This window comes from Pelmatolapia mariae, linkage group LG6 (genome assembly GCF_036321145.2).
Source record: "Pelmatolapia mariae isolate MD_Pm_ZW linkage group LG6, Pm_UMD_F_2, whole genome shotgun sequence".
NCBI classification, from domain to species: domain Eukaryota; kingdom Metazoa; phylum Chordata; class Actinopteri; order Cichliformes; family Cichlidae; genus Pelmatolapia; species Pelmatolapia mariae.
The window spans coordinates 33,231,382-33,257,256 of NC_086232.1; the positions used below are offsets into that span (position 1 = coordinate 33,231,382).

The window sequence follows — 25,875 nt, forward strand, 5'->3', positions numbered from 1 at the left end:
GTCACTGATCAGAATAAATGCATTTTTACACAGAAATGCTTTGATGTGAGGATTTTTTTTCGGGATAAAAAGCAGCCGCAAACAGAACTGATTAACGAATTGTCTTTATAAATAAGTCACATGATGAATTCCATATCAGTCTTGAATGAATAACATGCAGTAGATCAGCATGCCAAGGTAAACACACCTAGTAGGACAGTTATGCTAAATGTTATCACAAAGCTTTGCCTTCAATTTACTTTTATTTCCTCAGGTTTGATAAACATTTCTGATAAAGAACAAAACAAATTATTTTTTCATGATTGCTACACGGTAAATTAAATAATAGAAATACTAAGTAAATTTAATAGTTTACTTGAATGTACAGAGGATGCCAGCATTTCTCATTCTAGAAGCCAACGCATACAGAGTGTCAACTTTTGTCCAGCCACAACTTCTGTTGTAATGTATAACCATTATTTCTGCATGCCCTTGTTATTTAAGTGTCTAGCTTAACAATTATAAGTAGGACAATCTTCCTCCTGCTGTAGTCTGAGGTTCCCTCACCAGTGGTTGGGACGAGCAGGGACTTGCGGTGGTCGCCTGTATTAAAAGATCACGAGAAGAAAAGATTTTGGGTAACGGTATTAGTAAAACACAGCAGACAGAAGAAAAGGTGAGGAAGAACAGGATTGCATACCTTTAGTAATTCCTTCCCAGCTACATGAACAGCAAAACACCAAAAGCAACTAGCTTTCATCATGCATTGCAGAAGATCTTATCAGGCCGCATACAGAAAGTGAAATTTTTCTCTTGGTCTCCTAATCTTACAAATCAAAAGTTCTTAACCTCAATTCTGTGTAAATGCTGACACAAGAGGCATGTTCTGCATGTTTCACTGTTGGTGCAAAAAAAAAAAAAAACTTGAGAAAAGTAAAGAAGAAGAAGCTGCAGCCACCAAACACTTATCTTTTTCTATTCATTTATTCACTCCATCACTTCATGAAAAAGAAGAGCGTCTTCCTTGCATTTTTTCCATTATGGCTTAATTTTTTTTTAAGTAATTATAATTTTTCTTTACTGTAGGCACTAATGAGGAGGAACAGCTGTGGGAGGTAATTGTCAGACTGGGTAAGTTCACACTCTTACCTCAACTACTGTATATTTATTGTTGTTAAACCAGAAAAAAACCCACTGCTCCAGCAGCAGTGGTTTTTTCCCCTCTTCTGTCTCTTGTTTACTTGGTCTTTAAAAGAGAAATGGTAAAACCTTACCCATAAAAACTTAATTAGTCAAAATTATCAAGCATATAAAATACTGTAGCATTCGACTGGTCACTCTAATTTGTATAAGCCTGTTTGAAGCTGAGAAAAGTGCGGTTTACTTATTGAGGTGAATAGTGTGTAAAATTGCTGACAAAATATTAGCAAGTATACATAATACAAAAAGTTACAAATTGTATTGTTGTAAGACACATTTCAATTTAAATGCACAATGAAAAACTCAGCCTGACTTGCTGGTTCCACACTTTTGAGCCATTAAAGTCATCAAATTTATCCCTTTTCATAATACTAAATGCAGGAAATGTCATTATGTACTTGTTAAAAAAATCTCACAATTACATACAATATGCTTCTGAAATGCACAGACTGAAACAGCATCAGATTACTACTTAACAGTAGTCTAAAGTTACAGGAAAAAAATTAGTGACTATTTCTGCTTAAAAGAAATATATAAGTGTAAACAAAGTCTTTAAGACCAGATAAAAAAAAAAGGTTTCTAATCAAGAAGCGAGGGCTCTGAAGGACGTATGATAGTAGGTCGGTTGGGAGCAGCTGGTGGTCTTCTGCTGCAGGAAAAGAGAGGAGAAGAGGTATTGGGGGAAGGGAAGGGGAGGGAACATGCAAGGAAAAATATTATCAGAAGGTCATGCATCAGTTTTTCCCAAACCACCAACAAAAGCCTGAGTAACACATAGTGCAGCCCTTCACCAAATGTTTCAATGCAACTTTCCCCAATAGCAAAGCCACACTAAAAAAAGCATCAAGGTCTGTATGTGTGTGTATATGTAGTTTTACCTAGGAACGCCCGGTGGCAACGCTGGAGGCACACGGGCCGGCCTTGATGGGACTAGAGGAACAGAGTTGGGATCGCCTGGAGGCCGGGAAGGCACGGGAGGTCCAAATGCTGGTGGTGGGTTGAGAGCAGATGGAGGACCTGGAGTGGCCCCCCTCACCCCTGGGGGTCGGCTGGGAGGGGCCCCTGATGCGGTGCCAGGACGGGATGCTGGAGGACTGAAAGAAAGATACGGAAAGATATTTAATATCATGTCAAAAACTAATGTCATATATTTAATTTTAGCATAGCATATATTTAAATAGGGTAAACGATACTGTCTTTTTTGATGTTCCAGCCGACAGAACTCATATTATGTGATTTTTATACTTCAATCTGTTTCATTACTGCAAAAACACATGAACATAGTTGGATGCTGGCATAACTGAAAATGCTATTTTGCATTGGTGGAAAAAACAGTCTTTAGATGACCTCTGCTGGACATCTAGAGTAATAAAATCAATTGAGCCAAGTTTGCCTGTTTTGCAGAGAACTAACATTACTTTGGGACATTCGGTGGTTTGGAAACATTGAAACAAATCAACAGTGACTATATGTCTATTAATAGTAACACTGGGTCTCTACCTGGTGACCACAGATGTCAGTAAATTTACAGTGAACTTGCCTTTGTGTTGCAGAAAACACAGATGTTGTGGGTACTTCCCAAATCACATGAGTTCTTTGTTAATACAAGTGTGAAAAGGGTTTTAATTATTATTAATATTGTTTTTTATTTCCCTTTATTATTTCCATAGTCTCAGCAGCTTTGTTTTATCTTGTATTTAAGTTTTAATGTAATATTTATGTAAGTCTTGTGTGAATTTGTCCAAAATTATGTTGTACCTTGGGTCTTTGGCAATCCAGGTGTCGTCGACAGGTGGCGGCACTGGAGTAGAAATCGTGGTGGTGCTGATGTCTCCGATGATGACCAGAGCCTCTTTCAGAGCGTGGTACATCCTCAGCATCTCATCTCTCCTCTGAGCCTGCTCCGCTGACTCCTCCATCAAGCTGCCCTGGTCCCCTGCAGAGTACAGGTAGGCAAGCAGCTCTGAGTGGATGAAGTCCTTGGCCTGGAAGTACGAGTGGGAAAAGGGCAGCAGTTTAGAAAACTAATTCTAATAAGATTTGGTATTCCACATTTGAAAAGCTATAAATAATTTTGAACAGGACTCTATAAAGTTGCTTTTTAGATAAAGTGCAATGTTAAAATTATTATATAATTATTCCCAGCCCCCCTTTTAACTCTATTTTAGTCTTTGCCAGCTCCTGAGGCTAAATGTCTGACTCTTTTATATGTACCACTACACTCAGCAGCTGTCTGCTTCCTGCCAGCTTTGAGTAAAGTCTCTGACTAATGTTGAGTCACAGCAATAAAACAGTAGACATACGCTGTTGATCATGAGATGCATGATGGTCTTGGGCATGAGATCTCTGATGGACTTGTTGACAATGCTGATGTATGAGTCCACAAGGTTGCGGATAGTCTCCACCTGTCGTTCCAGCTGCGGGTCCATGGACACGGTGTCGCTAGGATTCATCGCATCTTCATTCTCAGTCTGCAGGACACCAGACAGATGGATAGAGACAGAGGAAGCAAGAATGACCATGAATAACAGGTCTCTTAAGATAAAAAGTTAACACATTTAGAAACACCAATTCTGGACTGTACCAGCAGAAGGGTACGATGCAAAGGTATTTCAACACAGCCAGGCTTTCTTTTGTGAGCTAGCTTTAAATAAATATATGAATAAAACCTGCGTCAGAGATAAACGATAATACAATTTCTTTGCTCTGTGTGTGCTCACATAAAATGAGACTTGGTTAAAAAAGGCACAATAGTGCTAGGAATAAGTGAAGTCCTTGCAGATGGTGGTTAATTATCATGAATTTATAAAAGTATATTAATTTTAACACTGCTGCTTTTCATTTCTAATGTGACAGCTGCACATTAGAGGTGTGAAACTTTATACTTATACATTAAAGATTAAAAGTTGCTCAGTAAATGTAGGTCTGACACTTCCCCATAGTCCAATTAAGGAGACATGTAAATGACTTTTGGGCAGATCAAAGCAAAACTGATTTTGCTGCTCAAATATTCTTGTTGATAATTAGCCTCCTGATGGACAGATACATTTTTAAAATCTGTTTTCTATAGTTAAAGCTGTGTAAAATGAAATTGGCAGCAATTTGTCAAAGATAAAGATATTTGCATGTTGTTCCTGTGACAATGCAACAGTTTGCAATGCACTGTTGTGATTGTTATTGCAGTTTCCTTCAGTGGTTTTAGAAAAGTACAGAAGTTAACTCTGAACATAATGCTTTGTAATACTCACCTCTGAAAGCACTAGAATAAAAGGTTCCCCAGTTTTCTAGATTGTAAGTGTAACAATGAAATACCTGGTCTTTTTCTGGGTAAACACCAGCTCTCAGGAAGGAAGCCTTCCAGCTGTCAACATCCTCCTGAGTGTCACATGCCAGTTCAATCTGACGCAGGTCTTTGTACACATTCCTGTAAAACAGACATGCACAAACTTTGACCAAAGATCATATCTAAAAAAAAAACCCAGCATTACTGTAATGATTATAGACGATTAAAGCATCCACACCTCTGTTCAGTATTGAAAATGGCAAAGACGTGTTTGCTGGACATGAAGCCCTTTTCCACATCTCTCAGCTTCAGGTTGTCAAGAGGCAGCATATACTTCTTTTCCTTTTCCTGATAAAAGACACAGTTATGTATTGACAAGTTTAAAAGTAGACAGACTTAAATGCATAAAGTTATTTCAAAAACAAACTCATTCACTGCTCGGAACAACTTTAAGACATTTCTTTAAACGCACACGTAAGATTTTGCCATTGTTGGCATGCTGTAACTTCTGCTTTACTCCAGTAAATTATTACTTAACCTTTTGTCTTTGAAAGCCGCCTTACCTCATCGTCTTTGAACCAGGACAGAGACTCGGCAGTCAGGACAAACCAGTATTCCTTGGATCCCCCTTTCATAATGCTGATGTTGATGGTGAGCCAACCTCTGCGGATGACCTGTACACAGTTAAGTCCAACAGTTGATTAAGCTGTACAGACAGGTGATCAACAGCAAGCGACCAGAATGGTAAAAACAAATGAAACCTAAACATATACCGAATATATGCCACAAAAAATGCCACAGCAACATTAAAAACAGCAACATAGCAGCCATGCTGGTGTAACAATGTTCTTAATAAAAACAAGGAGATCACCAAGTAATCAGATCAGTCCGTACAGCATCAATAAATGCACCACAAAGAGTACAAACAAGTGATAATAGGTTCAAATGGAAAGTCACCTTGTTTGCATCCTTTTTACTGCCAGACTGATGAACAGGAAGACAAATGAACACACAGGGATAATGAGCAGACGTATGCAATACTTGAAATCTGGTTGGCGTAACCATAGATGGATTGCACAGTTGGTGCGTCAGCCTTGCAGACAATTTGTTACAGTGGATAGCTGTGACAAATTGGTTCAAAATGTAACTTTTATAGACCACTAGTGCAGGAATTTCCCAGTATAATTAGTCATAATTGCAGATATGTGTCACTGTTAATTACTTAAAGTCTTAATACTGCAATTAAAATTTGATTTTTAAAAGAGCCTGTAGTTCAGCTTGGAAGGGATTACTGATGGCTAAATTTCATTAATCAAATGTGCTAGAGTGGAGCTACAAATTTCTTGTTTGTTTCTGTGGAATGGTCACCAACACAGCAAAAGAACTCTGAGCATCTGAGCTGTGAGCTACAAAATAACAAAGCCACAGCTATTTAGACTATGGCAGCAGTTTGTATCAGTCTATTCTGTTAAAACAGATCCACACGGGCATCCTTTATGATTTGGCCAGTGGTTTTCAATTTCTTTGTGCCTGACACACACAGAGGGAACTTAGGTACATTTGAGGCACATTAGTGGACTCTGGACCTAGCAGGAAACCTACAATCTCACTCCGTTGGCATTTTCTTCTGGTTTCAATCTTTCTGAGATTTCTAAGATGGCATGTTTGATTTCCAAGCGCCTCTTTAGCTAGTTTGGCACCATATCAGTAATCAGCTTCTCCTGACAAATGATGCACTGTTGGGCTCCTAACACCCGTAAATCCTGCTGAAGCTGCAAGTCTACAGACAGCTTTTCTACTTTCTTTAGATAGTGGGTTGTCTTTACTGGTTTGCTGCAATTTACTCCAAACAACAAAGTTTTTCCAGATTATTATTATTTTTTTAAGTAGACACAAGTACATGTGACTGTGAACTTATCGTAAGTTTAATAAGAATTGTCCCAAATTCCCACACATCAACTTGCCTTGTGTATACAGAACATTACAGTGAATTTTTTTAAAAAAAGGAAGCTGTAAGTTTTTTTGTTTGTTTGCTTTTTTTTTTAATGACAGCTACTCCAGTTCTCATAACACATCCTTGTTAGTGTAACTCTCACTTCCCAATTCCTCTCATCACGGAGTACAAATCTTGCTTCTCGGCATGGTCCGAATGACCGTTCACTCTGCACCCAGTGAAGAAGGAAGTGACAAATGGAGATGTGGGGGCTTCATACTTACAAGAATCTCTCCCTGGGCTATTTAAAGGAGAACCACAAGAAGAGGCAGAGGAAAGGGAAATTAAGGGAGAGTACTAGAGGGCCACAGACAAGAGTATGAACGTGTGAGGAAACAAGGTAATAATGGCAGGAGAGATGGGCTGAGACAACATCAAGAAATGAAAACAGAATAACAGCAGATGGAAGCAGGGTCTATGATGACATCACAGAGGCATGTGGACTTTAGATGAGGTGTAGACTGTATCTTTGATCACCTGATTGGGCATGGCTCGCTTCTTGGTGGCATTAGCAGCAGTCCTTTGCTGGGCGCTGTAGGAGGCAGATTTCATAACATCAGATACAGAACTTTTTTTCAAATGGGGAACAGATGACGGAGAAAGTCAATAACTGTCACTACTCTTAGAATCTTTCATGCAACATAAAAGAATCTAAGACATCAGTTTCCTTTTGATCAGTTTGCTTTTGATATTTTTTTTAATTTTTAAGGCAGAGCAAGATGAACTCTTGAGTAGCCTTTAAATGCATTTGGGTTTAGTAGAATTTCATTTCAAACTAAAAGGCAGAAAGATTAAACGCTAACCAAACCAAAATATATTTACACAATGCCCACTTTATTAGCCATTTAACTGCCCATTAATGCAAATATTTAATCAGTCAGTCACTTTGCAGACAGTCAGTGCATTTAGGCATGTTCGAGCTGACCTGCTTAAGTTCAAACTGAGCATCAAAATTGAGAACAATGTGGTTTAAGTGGCTTTGAATGTGGCACTATTACAGGTGTGAGACGAGCTTGTCTGAGTGTTTCAGAAAGTGCTGATCTACACAACCATCTCTAGGGTTTGCAATGGATGGTCCTAAAAAGAGATAATATGCAGCTGACGGCAGTTCTCTGTGAGAAAATGACTTGTAGATGTCAGAGGTCAGAGTAGAATGGCCAGACTGCTTAAAGCTGATAAAAATAACCACTCGTCACAACCAAGCTATGAAGAAGAACATCACTGAGCACACAACAGGCAAAAGAACAGGAAACTGAGTCTAGTGAGGGTCTGATTTCCATTGCAGCTTTTGGATCAGAATTTTGCATAAACAACTTAAAAGGAAGGATTCATCCTGCCATGAGTCAAACATTTAGGCTGGTGGTGGTGTAATGGTGTGGGACAGAATTTCTTGGCACACTTTAGGCCCCTTAATACCAAGTGAGCATACACAGTGAGCATACAGAGGCTCCCTGAGTACCTTTTTATGATTTTATGATTACAATGTACCTGCTTTCTGTTGGCTGTTCAACAGGATAGAGTGTCATGTCACAAAGCTCAGATTATCTTGAGCTGGTTTCTTGAAAATGAAAATGAGTTGAATGTTCTTAAAAGGCCTCCACATTTACTGTATCTGAATCCAGTAGAGGACCTTTGGGAGGTGGTGAATAGATGGATGTACAACTGTCAAATCCGACTGTGGTGCTATCACTTCAATATGGACCAAAATCTTTGAAAAATATATTTTCCAGTGCTTTGTTGATTCTCTACCATGAAAAAGGGCATAAGGTGGAGCTCCCAAGGCAAAAGCAGCTCCACCCTAGGTACTAGGTGTACCTAATACAGTGCCCAGTGACTAATCACTTACAGTCATGGCTAATGATTATTTTTGTTCATTGTTAACACTGAAATTGATGATTAAACATATGGTTTACAAAAGCGTGACGAAATATCTATCACTAAAACAGCACAAAAACAAAAACAAAAAGAAAAACAACTGCAAATTCTCACTTCTACAAATTCTGACACGTTAACTGACAAATTACAAGAAACTGCTCTAGGGTAATTCCACTGACAGGTGTGAGGTAATCTGTGCCGCCCTTAGGTTGTATTTTAACTGTAAATGTAAAATAATCCCAATAAATTTAAGTGAATGCTTTTTGTGTTAAGAATGAATCTTAGCCTGTGTATGTATCATTTCAAATTTAGGCTTACTTTTTCCTGATACTACAGAATAGTTTGAAAGTTCCACACGATAAAGCTCAACATTTGATTGATAAACTCTACACACTGAATTGATCTTAAAGAGAATAAAGCTGTACATGTAGATGCCCTTTCTCACATGCGGCATATGAGTCTGCTTCAGATGAGTTTTCAGTTATAGAAAGACTCAGTTTAGGTGAGGGTTCATGTTTGGAGCACACAGGAGGCAGGTCACATGACAGCCACTTGCTTGCTAAATGATTTAAGACTTAAGATGTTTTCAGGCAGCAACTAGTGGTGGAAAAAGGCGGATAATGTTTTAGCTACTATGATTTATCATGGAAATGGAAAGATTTTACTATCACCTATATAATTAAAAAGTGAATATGAACCCCCACATTTACTTATCCTAATTAAACCGAATAATCTATATTTTAAGTTTGTCTTACTTGGCAAATCCAATAAAGTCCTCATGGTTAGTGTTTATGTAGGAGAGCTCAATGTCAATCAACAGCAGCACCTGCCAAAGAGGGCAAAACATGACGTGTTGTGTACACAAACAAGGCAAGCTTTATAATTGTTCAGGCAAGCTCCATCTCTAGCACGCACCTGGTCTTTGGTTTTGCTGTCTCTCTCTCTGATATAAGTGGTGACAATCCGCTCGGTCTCCTCTCTCAGTCGGGGGTACGAGGTCAGCTGTAGAAAGCACACATACAGAGATACATGCACATGCATTGCTGCAGATTGATGCAGATTACACACGGATACACTGTTACTGTATGCAGGCTCAACACTGTAAAACAATCTGTGTCTCCTTGTAAGCAGCTACACTCAACCAGTGACAGTTAAGTTACACCATGAACACATGTTTGAGTTCAGACAACATACAAAACCTTAGGAGGCATGCGTTAACAAGTCCTCTATCAGCTTTAGATTTTTTCTTATCTATGAAAATTTAACCATATTATAAAACAGCACCGGGTTAATTAACCCTTCCACTGTACTATAATCTCAAGCTCATAGAGAAACCAGGAAATCAGTGAGGTTAAAAGATAGGAAAGAGGGAAAAAACAGTCTGGTAGAGCATTGTGAGTGTCTCATTGTGGATATGAATAGTGTAGAAAAGGTACACCACTGGAAATATACACAACACCAGCCACAGCTGTGCCATTTTAAGCAGCCACATGTCTTGTGAGAGGGGAATGGATTTGATATTAGTGAGGTAGTGTTAAATCACTAATCCCAGTGATGATGGGCTGAGTGGATTTCAGGATCAGAGTGGGAAGGGGCTCTTGGATTTGCCATTGGGGGTCCAGGGGAGCAGCAGGATGGATGTTCAGCAAAGCCTTCAAGCAGCAGGGAGGGGAAACGATCAAAAACACTGACAGGACGAGTTAGTTTATTGAATTTATCTGCTCTTTATCACTATTTAGTCTTAGCCTGTCTGTTTTTTCTTCTTCACTCTTTTGTCCTTTAGCTCTCTCTCCATAACCTCAACATGCCTCTCTGCTATTCATGTTTACCTTTTCAGTGCACTTCCTGATCAGGGTGACAAGCTCGACGACGACCAGGTCAACACATTTCAGACAGGGATCTTTCAGCTTAATGATCTGCTTTTTCACTATAGCTTCAAACGCCAAGTCTGGGGTGAACAGGCCTGTCCTGTAGTGATGCATCGTGGGAGTTGGAGGTTTAATATCAGGAGGAAGAGGAGGAAGTGTTGTATGGGCCATGGTGGGAGAAAAAAGGGAATGGTGATAAAAAAACAAAAAAAACAAAAGCCCATGTTGGATGGAATAGTTTGGGAAAACAGAAAGCATTTAAAGAGGGAATGTAAAGATGAAGGTTGAGGAACATGACAAAAGGGAAAAACAGGTGGTTAGTTAGTTCTACTTCATGTTCAGAACAGAAACAAGCTGCAGGCTGATGGAGGTTTCAGCTTCCTGTACATGTGCAAGTTAGCTGGTCGGCTTATATCTTCTTTGTCGCTGTAGAAACACGACATCAAACTGTGTACAGGCAATCACAATAAAGCCTAACAACTTTGGTTAGTCCCACCTTCATAACAAAATTTCAACTTGCCCAAAAAGAGTTCCCCCCAGTCTCAGCTATATGTTGGAGTTTTGCGATCGAACAGAAACAATAGCATGCTGAAATTTAGTTCAAAGCAGGGCTTTGATTAAGTACAATCTCAGGAAGCAGCTGTGGCTGTAGATGCTGTCTCGAGCTATTTCTTCAAACCAGGCCTGCAGCTTGTTTTTTGCAAAGAACCTGTACAGGAACGTGTCACAGCCCGTCTATCTCTTACTACACAGCTCCTCAGAAACACCACTCCAATGCACTGCAGTACAGCCAGAACATGTAGCTTTATATTGTTTTCTTCATATAAGAAAACCTCAAAGCAGGATTATAAAATAGTTCTTTAAATTCCTGTTTCAGTTGTGCAATCCAAGAAAAAAATGTCCAGACGCACACAAAAATGGCTACTGTTGGGTGAAAAATTACATCTGGCAGTACAAGCTATGCATGAGTAGCAGTCGGGCAGGCGACCATGCAGTGATACCTTATTGGTGCACTGTCTGACTGTGTTGATGAGCTCCTGGATGACCAGGTCGATGCATTTCAGACAGGGCTCTTTCAGCTTAATGATCTGCTTTTTCACTATGGCCTCAAACGCCAAGTCTGGGGTGAACAGGCCTGTCCTGAAGGACATACAGACAAGACAAACATGGAGACATGGAGCAGGAGACACATGGAAACAGTGTGAAACAGGTACATACACACAGGGAAGGCATGAGCGGAGAGTGGGGAAAAACAAACGAGGAAGAGCAGAGGAAAGAGACGGAAGAATTGGAGCAGAAAATAGACATAAGGCTGACAAGCAGCCGAGAGATTACAGAAAATGGTTACAGAAAAAAAAAACACATTATAGCCAGCACACAAAGAGGGACACATAAAGCATGGACAGAAAAGAGGTAAGACAGTTGAGCAGACAAATGTGTGGGGTTTTTTTCACAGCCTGTCTCAACTTGCCTGACTCCATGGATGTTCTTGATGGCATAGCTGATCTCTTTCCTCAGCTCCTTCTCATCAAACTCCATCTAAGACACAGTGGAATTGATTCATTATGTGTATCATCGGTGATACTTGCAGCCAAATTAACAGTAGCAACAGTCTAAGAGGCGTTTGTGTTCTTTGGGTAATTCAGTGGCAAATAAAAAAAGATGTGACCTAAAAGAACTTAATAAAAAAAAGACAAAGAAAACTAATTATTTTTGAGAAAAGGGATGATAACACTTGTCACCTTCACTAGTTCAAAGGGAAACCGCTCATGAAAGATACGGTTGATCTTCGCTCCACCAGACAAGTTGGAAGTATCCACTTGATCTCCAGACCCTTCTATACACTTCTCAAAGTCCACACCAAACTGCTGCACCATCCTGCAGGTTTTACAAAATGAATATTAAATTTAATATCCTGTAGAGTTTTCACGCATCTGTGGATCTGGGTCTGTGGAAGTGGGTACTGACTGAAGTAATGCCTTTGTCTTGCGTGCCGGGTCGTCAGGACGGAAGTTTTTGTATTCCTCCACCTCCTTCTCCAGTGATAGCAGCTGGCTTTGGAGTTTACTGCGTAACCCTGGCAATGTGTCGCGGATGTGGTTGGTGAGTTGCTGTAAAGAAGTTACAAAAAAATTGTAAGTTTTTATGAACACTTCTGTGCTATAAGCGACTGTCGTTGCCTATTATATGTGTTTGTATAATCAGGTGTGTGCCTCACTTGATTGAGGGACTTCTGGAGGTGTGGTGTACCCATGCGTTCTGCAATGTGCCTGTATGCAGGATGAGACAGGAAGAACTTCCTTTCAGCGGCTAAAGCAGCACGGATGTCTTTCTTCCCATCAATGTCCTTTTGACTGCGGTTCACCACACCAATATAACCTAAAGAAAAGTACAAACAAGGCACCCAGGGAGTTTAGAAGACCAGAACCACATATTTTTTTTGATTTGTAGTCCAACTAGAAATTTAATGGATTTACTAAAGACCAGATTGAACTCACAAAGTGGAACATCCCCCCACACTTTACTAAAACAACAGCACATGTGACTAAAAAGTTCTTTTGGTTGCTAGTCCAAATATGTTAAAAATTACAAAACTAAATATTATACAAAAAGCTACAGTTCCTACAAAGTTAATTTCTTAAACTCTGATTAAAACAGTGTTTTGTTTTACATCAATTAAAAAAAAAATACTCAAAAAAATACTCTCAAAGACTCAACACACACCCAGAAAACCTCTGTTTGAGCTCTTGCCCTTGGGGAGGAAATTCAGAGCTATTAAAGCAAGGACAAACCGATTAAAGAACAGTTTCTTTCCTAAAGTAATTATTCCACCTAATGTTGAATAAATGCCCTTTGACTGCTGTTTTCAAAAGCAGTAGGAAGGCAATGTGCAATACGTATGTGAAAAAACAAGAACACGTGACTGTGTTTTATTATGTTGTTTTTCCTTAGTTATTATGAATTTGCTTTCTTTTTATTGCTCTATTCTTCTACAGGATGCATTTAATTTTGTTGCTGTGGAAATGATAATGACAATAAAGTGTCTGAATCTGAAATAACAGGCAAAAATTGAAGCAAACCTTAAGTCAAAAGAGCCTCTTTGAAACATGAGCTGCAATTCCACCAATCCCCACTAGAGGTTATGCAGTAGCTTTTTTTTTACCCCTGTATTAAAATGTTCAACTTCTTGTTTATCCTCCTGACAACAACACTATTCATTTATGTCCTCTGTAATGGACATTTGCTTTTTTGACTCATTTGAGCTACCCTACTAAGTCCTGATGTACTAAATAGAGGACATCCTGGGCTTTCCATTGATATCTCATGTGTTTGATTGGCCTCTTTTAGCTCCAAAGAGGCAGGAAATCACAAAAAAGTTCAATGGGAAGATTCTTTTGTCCTTGGTTCTCAGGAGGTTAGAGTCAGGAACAAAACAGATTTGGTCTTTACAGTTAATCCCCCTGTTTTTATGGCAACCACATTATGCTTTATTATGTTTGTGGCTGTCTGAGTAATAGGTAGGTGTCGTGTTGTCTAGCATTTTACTCGAATGCACTCTAAAGAGCTGATGTTCAGTTATTCCAGAAAGTAAGTATTAAATAGGATGCTAACTAAAATGATGCTAACTGTGGCTGTTAATTGGCAACACAAAACTGTGTAAAACAACATCCTTTTACAAAGGAAAATAATCAGCCATCTTTAAATGCTTTCAGGCACTTAATTGAGCAATTATTTCGTATCATTATTAATATTAGCTTAAATTTCAATGGTTAATGCAGCATAAAAACTGTGTATGGAATCACCAGTCAAATCTAACAAATAAAATAAGATAAAATAAAATTTTAAGAAAGCTTAAACGTGTCTGACTTGCATGCTGCTACCATTTAGCTTATACACAGGCTAATCCATATTCCAAAGGCCACTGCAGCAACCTAGGTTCAAGTTTATCACAGATTCTTTGCTCCATGTTTGCTAATTTTGCCTAATTTTTTCCCTCCTGGTAGTTCTTTTTCCGCCTCATTCAGTTCATCAATTAATTTGGGATTATTTGAGAGACATACCTCTATCTTAAAATATCTCTGGCTGTTGTCCCAATATGGTCATGCGAGGTTTAAGAAAACAACAATATAGTAAAACCTGTTGTCCACAAAACAACAGGTGATACTGCTGTGGCTATGGCGTGGGAGTTTTATGGCTTTGGTTTTGTGTCTGTACCTCTGCGGAGCGGCAGAAGTTTGTTTTCCAGGATGTCTCGTGCATCTGTCCCCTCGTCCATCAAGTCCAACTTTGTGATCACACCAATGGTCCGTAGCCCTGAAGAAAAGTCGTAATTATGTTTTAGTTTTCAGATAGATAATTTCAGGATAATTTCAAATAAAAACTTCTTGTCATCAGCATTAATAACTGTTGAGTAACAAATAATTTGCAGTTACTGTACAATCCCTGAAGTTGCTGCAAAAATTATACCAAAAAAGTTACAAAAAGAAATATGTAGATGTGTGTAGGTCCACATATTCTGACCATTGGCTTACCCTGAGGGTCCACCTCCTTTGCAATCTTGAGGGCATCTGAGTTGGCCAGGTCTGTGTTTGCAGGGGTAACAGCCAGGATCAGACAACTTTCCTTAGTGATAAACTGTAGCAACATGTCTCTGATCTGATGCTCAATGTCCTGGGGTTGGTCACCGACAGGCACTTTAGTCATCCCCGGTAGGTCAATCAGGGTCAGGTTCAACACTGACAGAGAAAAGAGGGAAGGGTGAAAGTGATCAGATGGATATTGAGCACTGGCACTAAGAAGGCTGAGTTTGTAAACGTGTGTGTGGTACCATTAGGGGAGTAGACACGGAGGTTGATGGGGATAGGGGAGATGCCTTTGTTGGATCCAGTGAGACGGTCTGTTTCCGCTTCGATCTCCTGGCGGACCTCATCAAAGTCCACAAACTTCCTTCCTTTACAGTGCAAGAACTCTGCATACTCTACATGGAGATAAACAAGTTTTAGACGGCAAGGAGAAAACCGAATGGACTGGAAAGAAACGGCACAAAGTAACACAGCTGTAAGATGTAGTGAGTGAAGCTCAATTAGTGGCATAAATGATGCAATTATTAAACCTGTATTGATATGGATTTAGAGTGCAGGATTGTAAACGCAAAACAATCCTGTGTGGTACATTTCTCCAGCCTTCTTCAAGAAAGGCCAGATTTTCAAGAACTACTTCCTGACAACTGAGAAACAACTTGCCTGCTTTACTGTTAACCAGCTGGAGGATGAGAGGGCGACGGGTGACGATGCCAGATCCTCTGGGCAAAAAGTCCCTGAAGGAGAGAAGCAGGTAAAGTTTAACACAACAAGTAATGTTTAATGGACAGGCTTTTCTTTCCTTTTTTAGTTTCATACAGCATTTACAGCACTTATGTTTTTTGGATTTCTTATTCTATTATACTTTAGAATTCCTTGTCTTTAGTAATATATTTTACATAGCACTAAATCTACTTTTTTATTTGTTTTGTAACATTTTTCTGTCTTATTATCAGCTTGTACGGCATCTGTGAAGTGGTCTAAAAACCGGCAAATAAAAGGTGCTATACAAAAAGGGCTTGACTTATAAGTAAATACAAAAAACCCCCAAAAAAAACATCAATTTCATTTTTAAACTATATCAAAATCCTACATATTTAGCATCCCCTATCAAAATAAGAGTTCATGGTGAAAAACAGCTTTCATATACCATTAACTTGAAATGCAGGCCTCCATCTGAGTTTTTGCATTATTAATGCAAACCCAAGATTGACTTACATCCCTGTTCAATATAAATAGTGCAAAGACAAACAGATGTCTCCCACTCTTTGCCCTTCTCATTACATACACATTCATCACAATGGAAACTCCTGTCCAATAGAATCGTGATCATTTCCAGGTCACTGACTACACATCTCTCTGGGCCATGAAAATATGTCCTTATCTGTTTTTCTGTTTGCATGCCCAGCCAGCAGCAAGGTCCAAGTTTTATTGTAAGGTAAATAGGCCCCACGCACTAAGATATAATGATTTGAAGCTATACACATGTATACAGCCCCTGCTTGAAGTCACTGCTGACAGCGCAAGGAGGAAATTGCCCAACTGTGATCCCATCCTGTTTTTTTCTCTCTCTTCCTGTCACTTATGAAACCACAACATGAATCAGTTGAAGCAGCGGGTCATCTAAACTGGAATTGCAAAGGACACTGCTAACTGTTTTTTGTCCTCTAAACCAAGTACAATTAAAAAAAAACAACAACAACTGATGATTTAGTCCACCAACACAAAATGAATCATGAACATTTTGCATTATGATAATCTTTTCTTCAGTTTTTTTTAAACAAACAAAAATTAAATTGTTTTTGGTAATTTTTACATTATAGTAAAATGTAAAAGGAACATTTTTTTCCATTTAGTGGAGAACAAAAAAGGAGGAAACTAGTCAACATTTTATAAACAATAAAATAAAACAATGAAATAAAAAAAAACCCCTACATCAGTATTCGAAACTGTTAGCCGGATGTGTCTGACAAAAACTAACTCCCACCTACGTAAAACAAGTAAACACCCCAATCTCAAAACGCAGTGTTTCATCTCTGAATGTCAGTGGAGCAACTAACAAACATGAAAACAGCTCTGTACTCTTCTGTGGGTATCTGGTGGTACCCAGTGTGTCATATACACATGACAGTGCAGCTGGTGACATCACTGATGACCCCAGCACAAACACATCAATGCCTCTACTGTCTCCCTCAGCCACTGCTTGGGACTTGGAGACAAAAGGAAACAGGGAAAAAGGAGACATGGCAGCCTAATCAACATTCCCGATCTCTTGAACAACAAATGAAATCATTTGGACATGTAGTCGATTAAAGTGGTCCTGTTACTTTGTTACTAAACTCAAACTGTGGATTAGGCCCCTATAACTGCATTACGGCCATGTCACATTCCCCTTCCGGATTTTGTTTCAAGCTATGTTAATGTGTTTTTTAATGTAAAATGCTGATTATTTTACACAACGTAATAAAGTGAGCAGAGTGCCTCAAACATATGGCAATAATGTAACAGCTGTTTTACTGCTATTTATCATCAAGAAGAATCATAAACTGCTTACTGGAATTCCTTCTAGCTCATTCATCAGCCTCACAAAGAAATTCAACAGTGCTTAGCATGCTGAGAGGGCAGAGTCAAGGCATTTTCATATATATACGATGGGTGTAACTGTCTAATAATAAATGATCAATCCACGATGACTTCATCATAACTGCTAACAACCTTTACATACCTCACCCTTGAAAGTAAAACATTTACCTGACCTGTGTAATTTGAGGACTATGAAGCTATCTTTCTTTTCAGAATGAGCAGTCTCAAGGAAAACAGCCTTTGTTAATGTTTGACAGAATGGGCCTAATAGGAAGCAATGACTGGAAAGAACAGTGGACACAGATCTAATGAGAAAGTCACATTCTTGACTGTATAGTTCAAGAACACGGACGCTAGGACGAAAGCTTTTATTTTTCATTGCACTTTACTTTAACACTCGTTTTGTACCAGTTCTGCCAGTCACTAAACAAACAGCTGTGTTCTTGCGTAAAATGCGTAATTATCGATCGTGAATAGCACAGCTCCATAATGGAAAGAATCTGTTGGAAAACTGGGAGGCTCCGACACACAGACGCGTAACCAAGTGTTTAGCTGGCGACTTTTACGCAAAAGCTCTGTGTTGTTTTTATTAAAGGAACAGCGAGAGACTCCTGCCAAAAAATGAAAGTTAAGCTTCACAGTGTCAGTTTGAGCCAATACTACATATTAATGGTACAACCTCCCAACGAAATTCTCCAACACGGAGCTCTTCCCTGCACTCTGACCGCCGACGACCGCTATCTGAGGCAGGTCCAAGTTGCAGGTCTGGCCGATAGAGCTGAAGGCGTCTTGGAGCTTGTTGATGAGGGGAATCAAGTCTTCCATTCCCCGGTTTCCCATAGCTGCAGCTCGGTCAGCTCAGTGGGCTTTATTCTGCTCTCCTCCACGGTCAAATAGGAGCCAAGGGAGTCTCTTGACCAGCAAACCAAAAGTTCCCAAATGGCAGTGCAGTCTGTCACAGGCTCGGTGAGTTTATTTCAGTACGACACGACAGAGTTAAGAGTCAAAAGTCCCACCAGCCTTTAGTAAACTCGCAAGAGTCTTAAATGTGTGATCGCATGATAAAAGTCGCCACATTAGACTGAAAACTTCTGTCATCATCCGGTCAGGCGACACCCAGCCTCCGCCGGAGATTGTAGCTCCGCCTGGAGCGTCATTTTGGTCAGTTATTGGTCATCTGGGATGTCTGTCAGTGTACACATACATATGTCATCATTTTTATGACAGAGCACAGTAGTTTTTGAACTTTGACAAATTAGAAAAGAGACGTATCTTATTCATCTTATACCAGTGGTGAAAACACTCGTTTCACCACTGGTACTAAGAAACAACGATTTTGAATTTCAAGTTAAATTCCTAAACAGTATTTTTCTTTGTTTTGTGTGTAATGTTTTTGCTTTATTTAATTTTTTTTACAAGGTTGACTGTACTTTTTGTCTCTTTAATAAAATTATTTTAGGAGCATCTGCAGTGAGGCTCATAACTTTCTTATGTAAAAAATAAATTTACTTACATCCCCAGAAGGAATAAAAATTTTATTAACAACAACCCTTTTCTTTATATTTCGTTATTTCAAAGAATTTTACACAAACTGCTTTGTTTTATGAAGCACTTTCTCTACAGTATTTACCACATTAATTTCCTTTTGCCACTGTTTGTTTTGAGCGCAAACTCAGTCTTTACTTTTCAGCGAATACAAAAGAATAAAACAAAACACTTACTTACTATGACAGACTGTTACGGAGAGGTATTTACAAGCAATGTGATAGTGAATTATGATATGGTTCATACAATGAAGCACACGATAACAAATACAGTTATCTATTTATAAGCAGCTGATCACCAAAGAGTCCACAAGAGGGAGTTGCAGAGCAAAATAAGATACAAACACTGAAATGCTCGGGAGGTCAAACGTAAAACAGGAAATCATAACTGCATGCTTGAATTATAAAAACTAATCGGATAAAAATCATAACAAGACACAAGGAAAAGCTCATAGTAGTTGAAATATTAATTTACCTTAAAGAAATGGAAACTAAACATGTTTTACTCCATGTCAAATTATGTGTGGTTTATTCATCAGCTGCACCTTCAGGTACTGCCACCCTCTGAACTGTATTAAACTGTTTTATTAACTTCTACTGAATAAGAAACAAAACGAGAACTATTTCTTAGGAATATGCATTTTCTTAATCAGTGATCAGATATTTAAGTGACGATACACTTTCTAAATATTGTAAACTACTTTTTGACCAATTACTTGTTTAAAAAAACCCAACAATTTATGTTCTCATTTTTGTGACACTGAAGCATTAACCATAGCAAATCAAATTTTTGCTAAAAATCACTGACTGAAATCAGACGTGTATGCAACCTAAATATTTGTAATTGTAATAACTGTAATATTCAAACCACATTTCTATTAGTAGTTACACCTGAAGTGCTTCAACCTTTTTCCTATTATTTTAAGATTACAGATAGTATCTATGCATAGAGAATATTCAGCTCCTTCACAGCATTACTATATTATTGCTCCCCTTGTCTTATAACAGTTGAATAGAGAGTTGTCTCAGGTGCTTGATTGCTGGTAGCACTATGTCCCGTGCCAGCGGAGCTATTTTTCTTAGTGTCAGGAAGTGTTTTTCCATCAGTGTGGAAACCCACAGTGGTATACTGAACTATGTCTGCAGAAGGATTGATGATGTCTTGTCCCATGGGAGTAGAGCCGTTTTCACTAGTGACAGGAAGCATTCTTCCATCTTTTTGGAAATCCACAGTGGCATAGTGGACTATGTCTGCAGGAAGATTGACATTGGTATCCTTCTGAAAATCAACATTAGCATGGTAGACCAGGTCTGGAGGAGGGCTGGTAACAGCACAAACAGATGGCAGTGAGCTCTCTTGCTGTCTCCGTACATTAATCTCTTCATATTGATGATCTCCAGTATTTCCCTGCAATGAAGCAATGAAGAGCAATGGTGGGACAGTTGCAAAACTGTGCCCTCAATCAAACTAAACAGCACCCCCCCCCCCCCCCCCCCCCCCCCCACACACACACACACACACACTTAGTGAGCACATCACATTGTCAAAATGCTTTCCCTAGCCGCTTACCCTAACCCTAACCATCATAAACGAATGACTAATCCTATCCCTCAGCCTAACCATAACCATAACTCGAACACTGAAACCACATTGTGAGCCTCAAAAATACCTTCAAGCTCGTGGGGGCCGGCATTTTATCCCCAGATGTGACTGTTATTCCCCACATGCTAATTTTCTGTCCTCACAAAGATGTCTAAATATGTACTAACACACAAACACACACACACACACACACACACCTCTGTGTTATGTCCAGACTTTGTCCTCAGCTCTGATGACCCCTCAGCAGCAGTTTCTAAAATGAGAAGAATTTGAACATAAACAACAAGAGTTGTTTTTGTGTGTTTGTTCTCACTGATGTCAGCTCTGTTCTATCTATCTATCTATCTATCTATCTATCTATCTATCTATCTATCTATCTATCTATCTATCTATCTATCTATCTATCTATCTGTCTATCTGTCTATCTATCTATCAATTTTAAGATTTAGATTTAAATGCATTAAATATATTTGCTTTTGTAGTTAAGGTCAGAAAAACCTTTCATTGGCTTGGGAGTGTTATACACGAATCTTGATCTGATAAAATAAACAATTATATGTATTTTTTATTGTATTTATTTATTTGTATTTATGTATTTCTTACCTGACATTCTGAGGACTTTACATCTGTATAGTATTAGCACAACCACAGCAATCACCACTAATGATCCCACACCCACTCCAATACCAATAGGCAGGCCTGCAAAAAGGAGACAGCCATAGAGATATGGCTTAAAAGTTTATAGAATAGAGACTGTGGCTTAGTGTGTTTCTGCAGTAGACATTTGTGTGTATTTGTATACTGAGATATTAACTGCAACTGCTTGGCAGAGACACATACCTAAATGCTGATTTTCGATGTCGTTTTCTCTCTTCAAACGTAAACTGACTGATTTTTTGGTTTGAGTGTGTCTTTCAGCTGTGTGAGAAAAAAAAGAAAGAAGGTTATACAATTTTTGTTTATGTTGTTAATACTCAGAAAATAATCATTACACAGTACCAAAGAGTGGTTTTTTTTTCTATTACTTAATTAATTTGATGTAGTATGAATGTAGGAAAAGCTTTAAAATGTATGAAAATACATTTAACAGTCTAAAGTTTATTCCCTTTTCCAAAGCCATCCAGTGGGCCGGGCTGGAGTCAGCTTAGCCAATTCGGACCCCTGAGCCTTATCTTTGACACCCCTGCTATACATTTTTTTTTTTTGTATTTCCTATAAAGTAACTCAAGAATTTTTGGCTTCAGTGCTAAAATATGTTTATTGATTGTTAACAAATAAACCAGGACTAAAGTCAGAATAATTATAACCATTTGTCAAACAATAAAATGATATCATATGTCTTTTGCTTTCTACCTCAATTAATTTTATTGCAGATGGTTTTTCTTAAACTTACAGTTCAGTCACTTCTAATAAAAATGTGTTGTTGTGAAACACCACAGATATAAAAAAAATATACTAGGGTACTTACTGATAGAAAGGTATATTTTGGTGTATTCAGCATTTGTCATTGTTTTACCAGATCCGCACCAATACGTTCCAGAGTCGGTTCTCCTGAGGTCACTGATGTACACATAGAAGTAGTTCCTTCTTTTATTATCCCTTATGTAAAATCTGTCTTTAACTACAACTCTGTCTTCTTCTGTTGTCCATATTAACTCGTCACAGTTCAAGGGATTCTTTCCTTTGCACAGGTATTTTTTAGTGTCCTCTTCACTCTTAGAATAGTTACATGTAATTGTTGCAGTCTCTGAAGTAACACCAACCATTTCATGTGCTTTAATATCTTCCCAGTCTTAAAAAAGGAAATGCATGTCAGTGCAGCTCTTTTCTTTACAAACTGCAACTTATATATATTATATATATTACATATATAAATGTGTTTTTATTTACTAAAATTATTATTACGTTAAATCAAAGATCAGATCAATACTCACTCAAAATATAGAGGTGGATCTCAGTTAAACAAGAAGTGGATGTACCAGATTTTATACTACACTGGTATTTTCCAGCATCTTGGGGGGTCAGTGCAGAAATGATCACAGTGTAGACTCTTTGCTGTTTATCATCTCTGAGAGAAAATCTGTCTAGTCTGGTGTAATTTGAGTCATAAGCTGATATCAGATTATTGCAATAAGAACTTGCAATTTCTCTACAAAAGGATTTAATTCCACTTTCTTTTACTCTTGTATAGTTGCAGTTGATGGTAGCCGAGGCGCCAAGAAATGTGGTCTGGTTCACTGGTTTGTTGTAGCCTGTCAGAGAGTTGAAGCGTATGAAGCAAAGGTTAATTTCTCAATCAAAGTCAGCAGATGTGTATATAGTGCATTCAATGCAACACTTAAAACTACTAATCTGTTTATTAGTAGCGTGTAGATGCTGTTTGACATTTTTTTAGGCAGCAAGAAGACAATCTGTATTATTGATATATTAATATACAGTAAAAAGTATCACTCATGCTGTGATAAGTTCATTTTAGCACCTATGCAGGTGTGTTAGGGCTGCCACGATTAGTCCACTAGTCACGATTACGTCAACTATCAAAATCGTCGACGACTAGTTTAATAGTCAACGCTCATTTGAAGCTTTGTAAGATCCTGAAAGACGCAGGAATAAGCAGTAGGATTTAATAGTGTTGTAACGGACTGAAACAGAAGATGGCAGCACTGCATCTACAAGGATGCCAGCTGCTGTTAAACGCCGAAGAAGAAAAAGTAGCATGAGTTATTTTTGTGCCTGAGCGCCCTTAAAAACATTTTTGCAAGCGAAATGTTGCATTTTGAGGAGAAAATAATTTTGAGTGAAGAAAAGTTTAATTTGAGCGAACAAAATTCATAGCTGTGTGCAAGAAATGTATTTCAGTGTTTGCTATTATCCATATACACACACAATAACAGCCCCTCTCGCTCAGCAGTTGGCATTTGCTCTTGCTCAGACCTCTGCTCTGTGTGCTGACTAGTGATGTGTCGGTCGCGAACGAAACGACTCTCAGAGCCGGATCTTTGACGTGAACGACGCGAGTCGGCTCCTTATCGCAAGCCGTGGGTTTTTTTCCCTTTCTCTCACCCTCTCTCTCGCACTTTTTTTCCGCTTAACTCCGCATTCGAGCCTTGTGCTTTGCGCTGGGAAGAGGGGGGAGGGGCGGTAGTTATACTCGCAGTAGCACAGGAACAGAGCGGGAGGGAGAGAGAGAGAAAGAGAGCCAGGGACAACAACGTCACATTAGAAAGGTATAGTAATCATCCACAACTATTTTCAGTTGCAGATGATAAAGGATTCAGAAAGTTTATTCATGCAGGCCCATATGACAGAGAATGTGCATCTTCTTTTTGTTTTCATATTTTAATTGATATTTAATTGTGTTGTGGTTTGCAGTGTTTTGTGTTGTTTCACTTTAAATTTGTTTAAAAGGAAAAAGCTGAAAATTTAAATAGTTAAAAGTTGAAATGTGAATAGTTGGTTTTTGTATTATATGATTTATTTATTACATTTTATGTGGAGTGAATAAATAAAAGTATATTTACGGTGGCCCCTAGAGACAAAGCACGTACAAACGTCAAAACACGTACAAACCCTGAAGCACGTAAAAACTCCGAAGCACATACAAACTCCAAAACATGTAAAAACTCAGAAGCACATAAAAACTCAGAAGCATGTAAAAACTCCAAAACACGTACAAAAGACAACAGAAGTGCTCCAGAATGCTAGGCGCAGTGTTGAGCTTTTGTTACCTAGTGGCTACACAAGCCAGGAAGTACCAACGACCGGATTTGGTGTGTGGTAGTAACAGGTAAATGAACATTTTTTTTGTTAAATTATTTGAATATATATGAGTGCTTGTGTATAAATACACAAACAATACACATATGCTTTCAATTGTGTAATTTAAGTGATCTAGGTAGCTCTGTTTTGGAAGTTCAGTGCATAATTTTATATTGTTGTTAATAATAAATTAATTAAAGCAACAAAACAACCTGAAGAGCCGGTTCGGAGCCGAAACCGTGTGAGTCGAGCCGAAAGAGCCGGTTCTCTAAAAAGAGCCGGAAATCCCATCACTAGTGCTGACGGACCTGCTCTCTATGGCAAGCCATCAGGGCCAAAAATCACCACTTTTCTAACCCGCCTCTCAGTGTGTCGTTCGCACTCACAACATCTCTGCTCCGTGTGCACGCAACTCTGTACAGCATTATGTGTGCAATAAAACCAACTAATCACAGACTTGAATGCAAAAATTCTGATTGACTGTTATGGTCTCCAATCAGCTCGCTAGCTACTGGATTCCGGAAACAGGTTCCAAAATGTAACTAAATCCATTTTTGGTTAGTATGTTTAATTATTTTATTTTAAAATATCTACATATTTTTAAGGTCATTGTTGGTTTAAATCTAGTTTAAACCAAACCACTCCACTGGATTTACTTGTGACTATAAATGTCTGTTAAATCTATGTACAACATTTTCATCAGAACTGAAGACTAAAGGTATAAAAACAGCAATAAAATAAAAAAGAAAGTACTCAAAGAAACTTAGATGAACAGTAATGAGTATCACTTGCGCTGTTTGTTAAAATAAGCTAATTTTAGCTGCTATACAGCATTATGATTTAACCAATGGCTGTCTTTCATGTTATAAGAGTTAATCACAGCAACGTTTGTAAGTATAGCTGTCTGATAAATGTCGTAAAAACATTTTTCTCATAACTGAACAGTAGAGGTATAAAAACAACAATAAAATCAAAACAGGTGTAACTATCTAATTACCTGAAATTTGTATTCAAGTATAGTAAATAACTCAAGTTACTAGCGTGCCTCCGTGCAGAAGTATTTTGCATGTTGGTTTACATCTTTGTTGTACTTACAGTTAATGTTGACACGTCTGTCCTTGTTTCCCATTACAGACAAAAAGCTCACAGCAGCTGTTATAGAAAATTAAATGAATAAAACTATAATTTAATCATAACACTTAAAATGACTTTCAGCCCCAAGAAAATCAAATAGAAGATTAATCTTACCTGTTATTAAGCAGATGATTTGTAATGATGCTGCCATTGTTTTGGTCAGAAACTTTTTATAGTTTTCCACAGTTTTAATCTAAAATTATAATATTATGATCCAAAATGAAAAAAAAAAAAGAAGCTAAATAAGCTACATGCCCCTATGATCAGTCATGAGACCTGTACTCTGCTCTGATTAAATTGTTATATTCTCACTTGCTTGTGATGTCTCTGCACAAAAGAGAGAGTGCCAGCTTTGTTTTTCCACAGAAGTTGAAATATTTGCATGATGAAGAAACAGGATGTGAATCTCTTTATGCAGAGTGATAGAAACAGAGATAGAAAAGGAGAAGAGAAAGAAATAGATGGAGAGCGAGA

General features: G+C 38.3%; 2 protein-coding genes and 1 long non-coding RNA gene across 7 annotated transcripts; all 3 read right to left on the bottom strand.

Moving 5' to 3' along the window:
- Positions 1 to 111: 111 nt before the first annotated feature.
- Positions 112 to 18,491, bottom strand: dnm2b (dynamin 2b). Of its 5 annotated transcripts, none has more exons than XM_063476651.1 (20): positions 18,041 to 18,490; positions 15,442 to 15,515; positions 15,027 to 15,176; positions 14,731 to 14,934; positions 14,414 to 14,512; positions 12,417 to 12,577; positions 12,167 to 12,309; positions 11,941 to 12,076; positions 11,670 to 11,737; positions 11,200 to 11,338; positions 9,246 to 9,332; positions 9,086 to 9,156; positions 6,933 to 6,987; positions 5,026 to 5,136; positions 4,701 to 4,810; positions 4,492 to 4,603; positions 3,483 to 3,650; positions 2,938 to 3,164; positions 2,058 to 2,273; positions 112 to 582 (listed from the first exon to the last, which is right to left on the bottom strand). In XM_063476651.1, exons 1-20 carry the CDS (start codon positions 18,199 to 18,201, stop codon positions 543 to 545), a joined length of 2,532 nt encoding a protein of 843 aa, XP_063332721.1. In that variant the 5' UTR covers positions 18,202 to 18,490; the 3' UTR covers positions 112 to 542. The 5 variants fall into 5 exon arrangements, with proteins under 5 accessions (XP_063332721.1, XP_063332718.1, XP_063332720.1 ...); XM_063476648.1 differs by lacking the exons at positions 112 to 582; positions 11,200 to 11,338 and adding exons at positions 589 to 1,828; positions 10,160 to 10,298 and having other exon boundaries at positions 18,041 to 18,491; XM_063476650.1 differs by lacking the exons at positions 112 to 582; positions 11,200 to 11,338 and adding exons at positions 589 to 1,825; positions 10,160 to 10,298.
- Positions 18,492 to 19,812: 1,321 nt separating this feature from the next.
- Positions 19,813 to 22,188, bottom strand: LOC134628684 (uncharacterized). Its single transcript, XM_063475432.1, has 5 exons — positions 21,977 to 22,188; positions 21,349 to 21,426; positions 21,112 to 21,207; positions 20,706 to 20,761; positions 19,813 to 20,313 (listed from the first exon to the last, which is right to left on the bottom strand). The coding sequence occupies exons 1-5, from the start codon at positions 22,014 to 22,016 to the stop codon at positions 19,888 to 19,890; spliced, it is 696 nt and encodes a 231-aa protein (XP_063331502.1). The 5' UTR covers positions 22,017 to 22,188; the 3' UTR covers positions 19,813 to 19,887.
- Positions 22,189 to 22,533: 345 nt separating this feature from the next.
- On the bottom strand, positions 22,534 to 25,611 carry LOC134628685 (uncharacterized). The gene is made up of 3 exons (XR_010094001.1): positions 25,516 to 25,611; positions 25,363 to 25,419; positions 22,534 to 22,760 (listed from the first exon to the last, which is right to left on the bottom strand). It is a non-coding gene; the product is annotated as an uncharacterized LOC134628685 (long non-coding RNA).
- Positions 25,612 to 25,875: the final 264 nt, after the last annotated feature.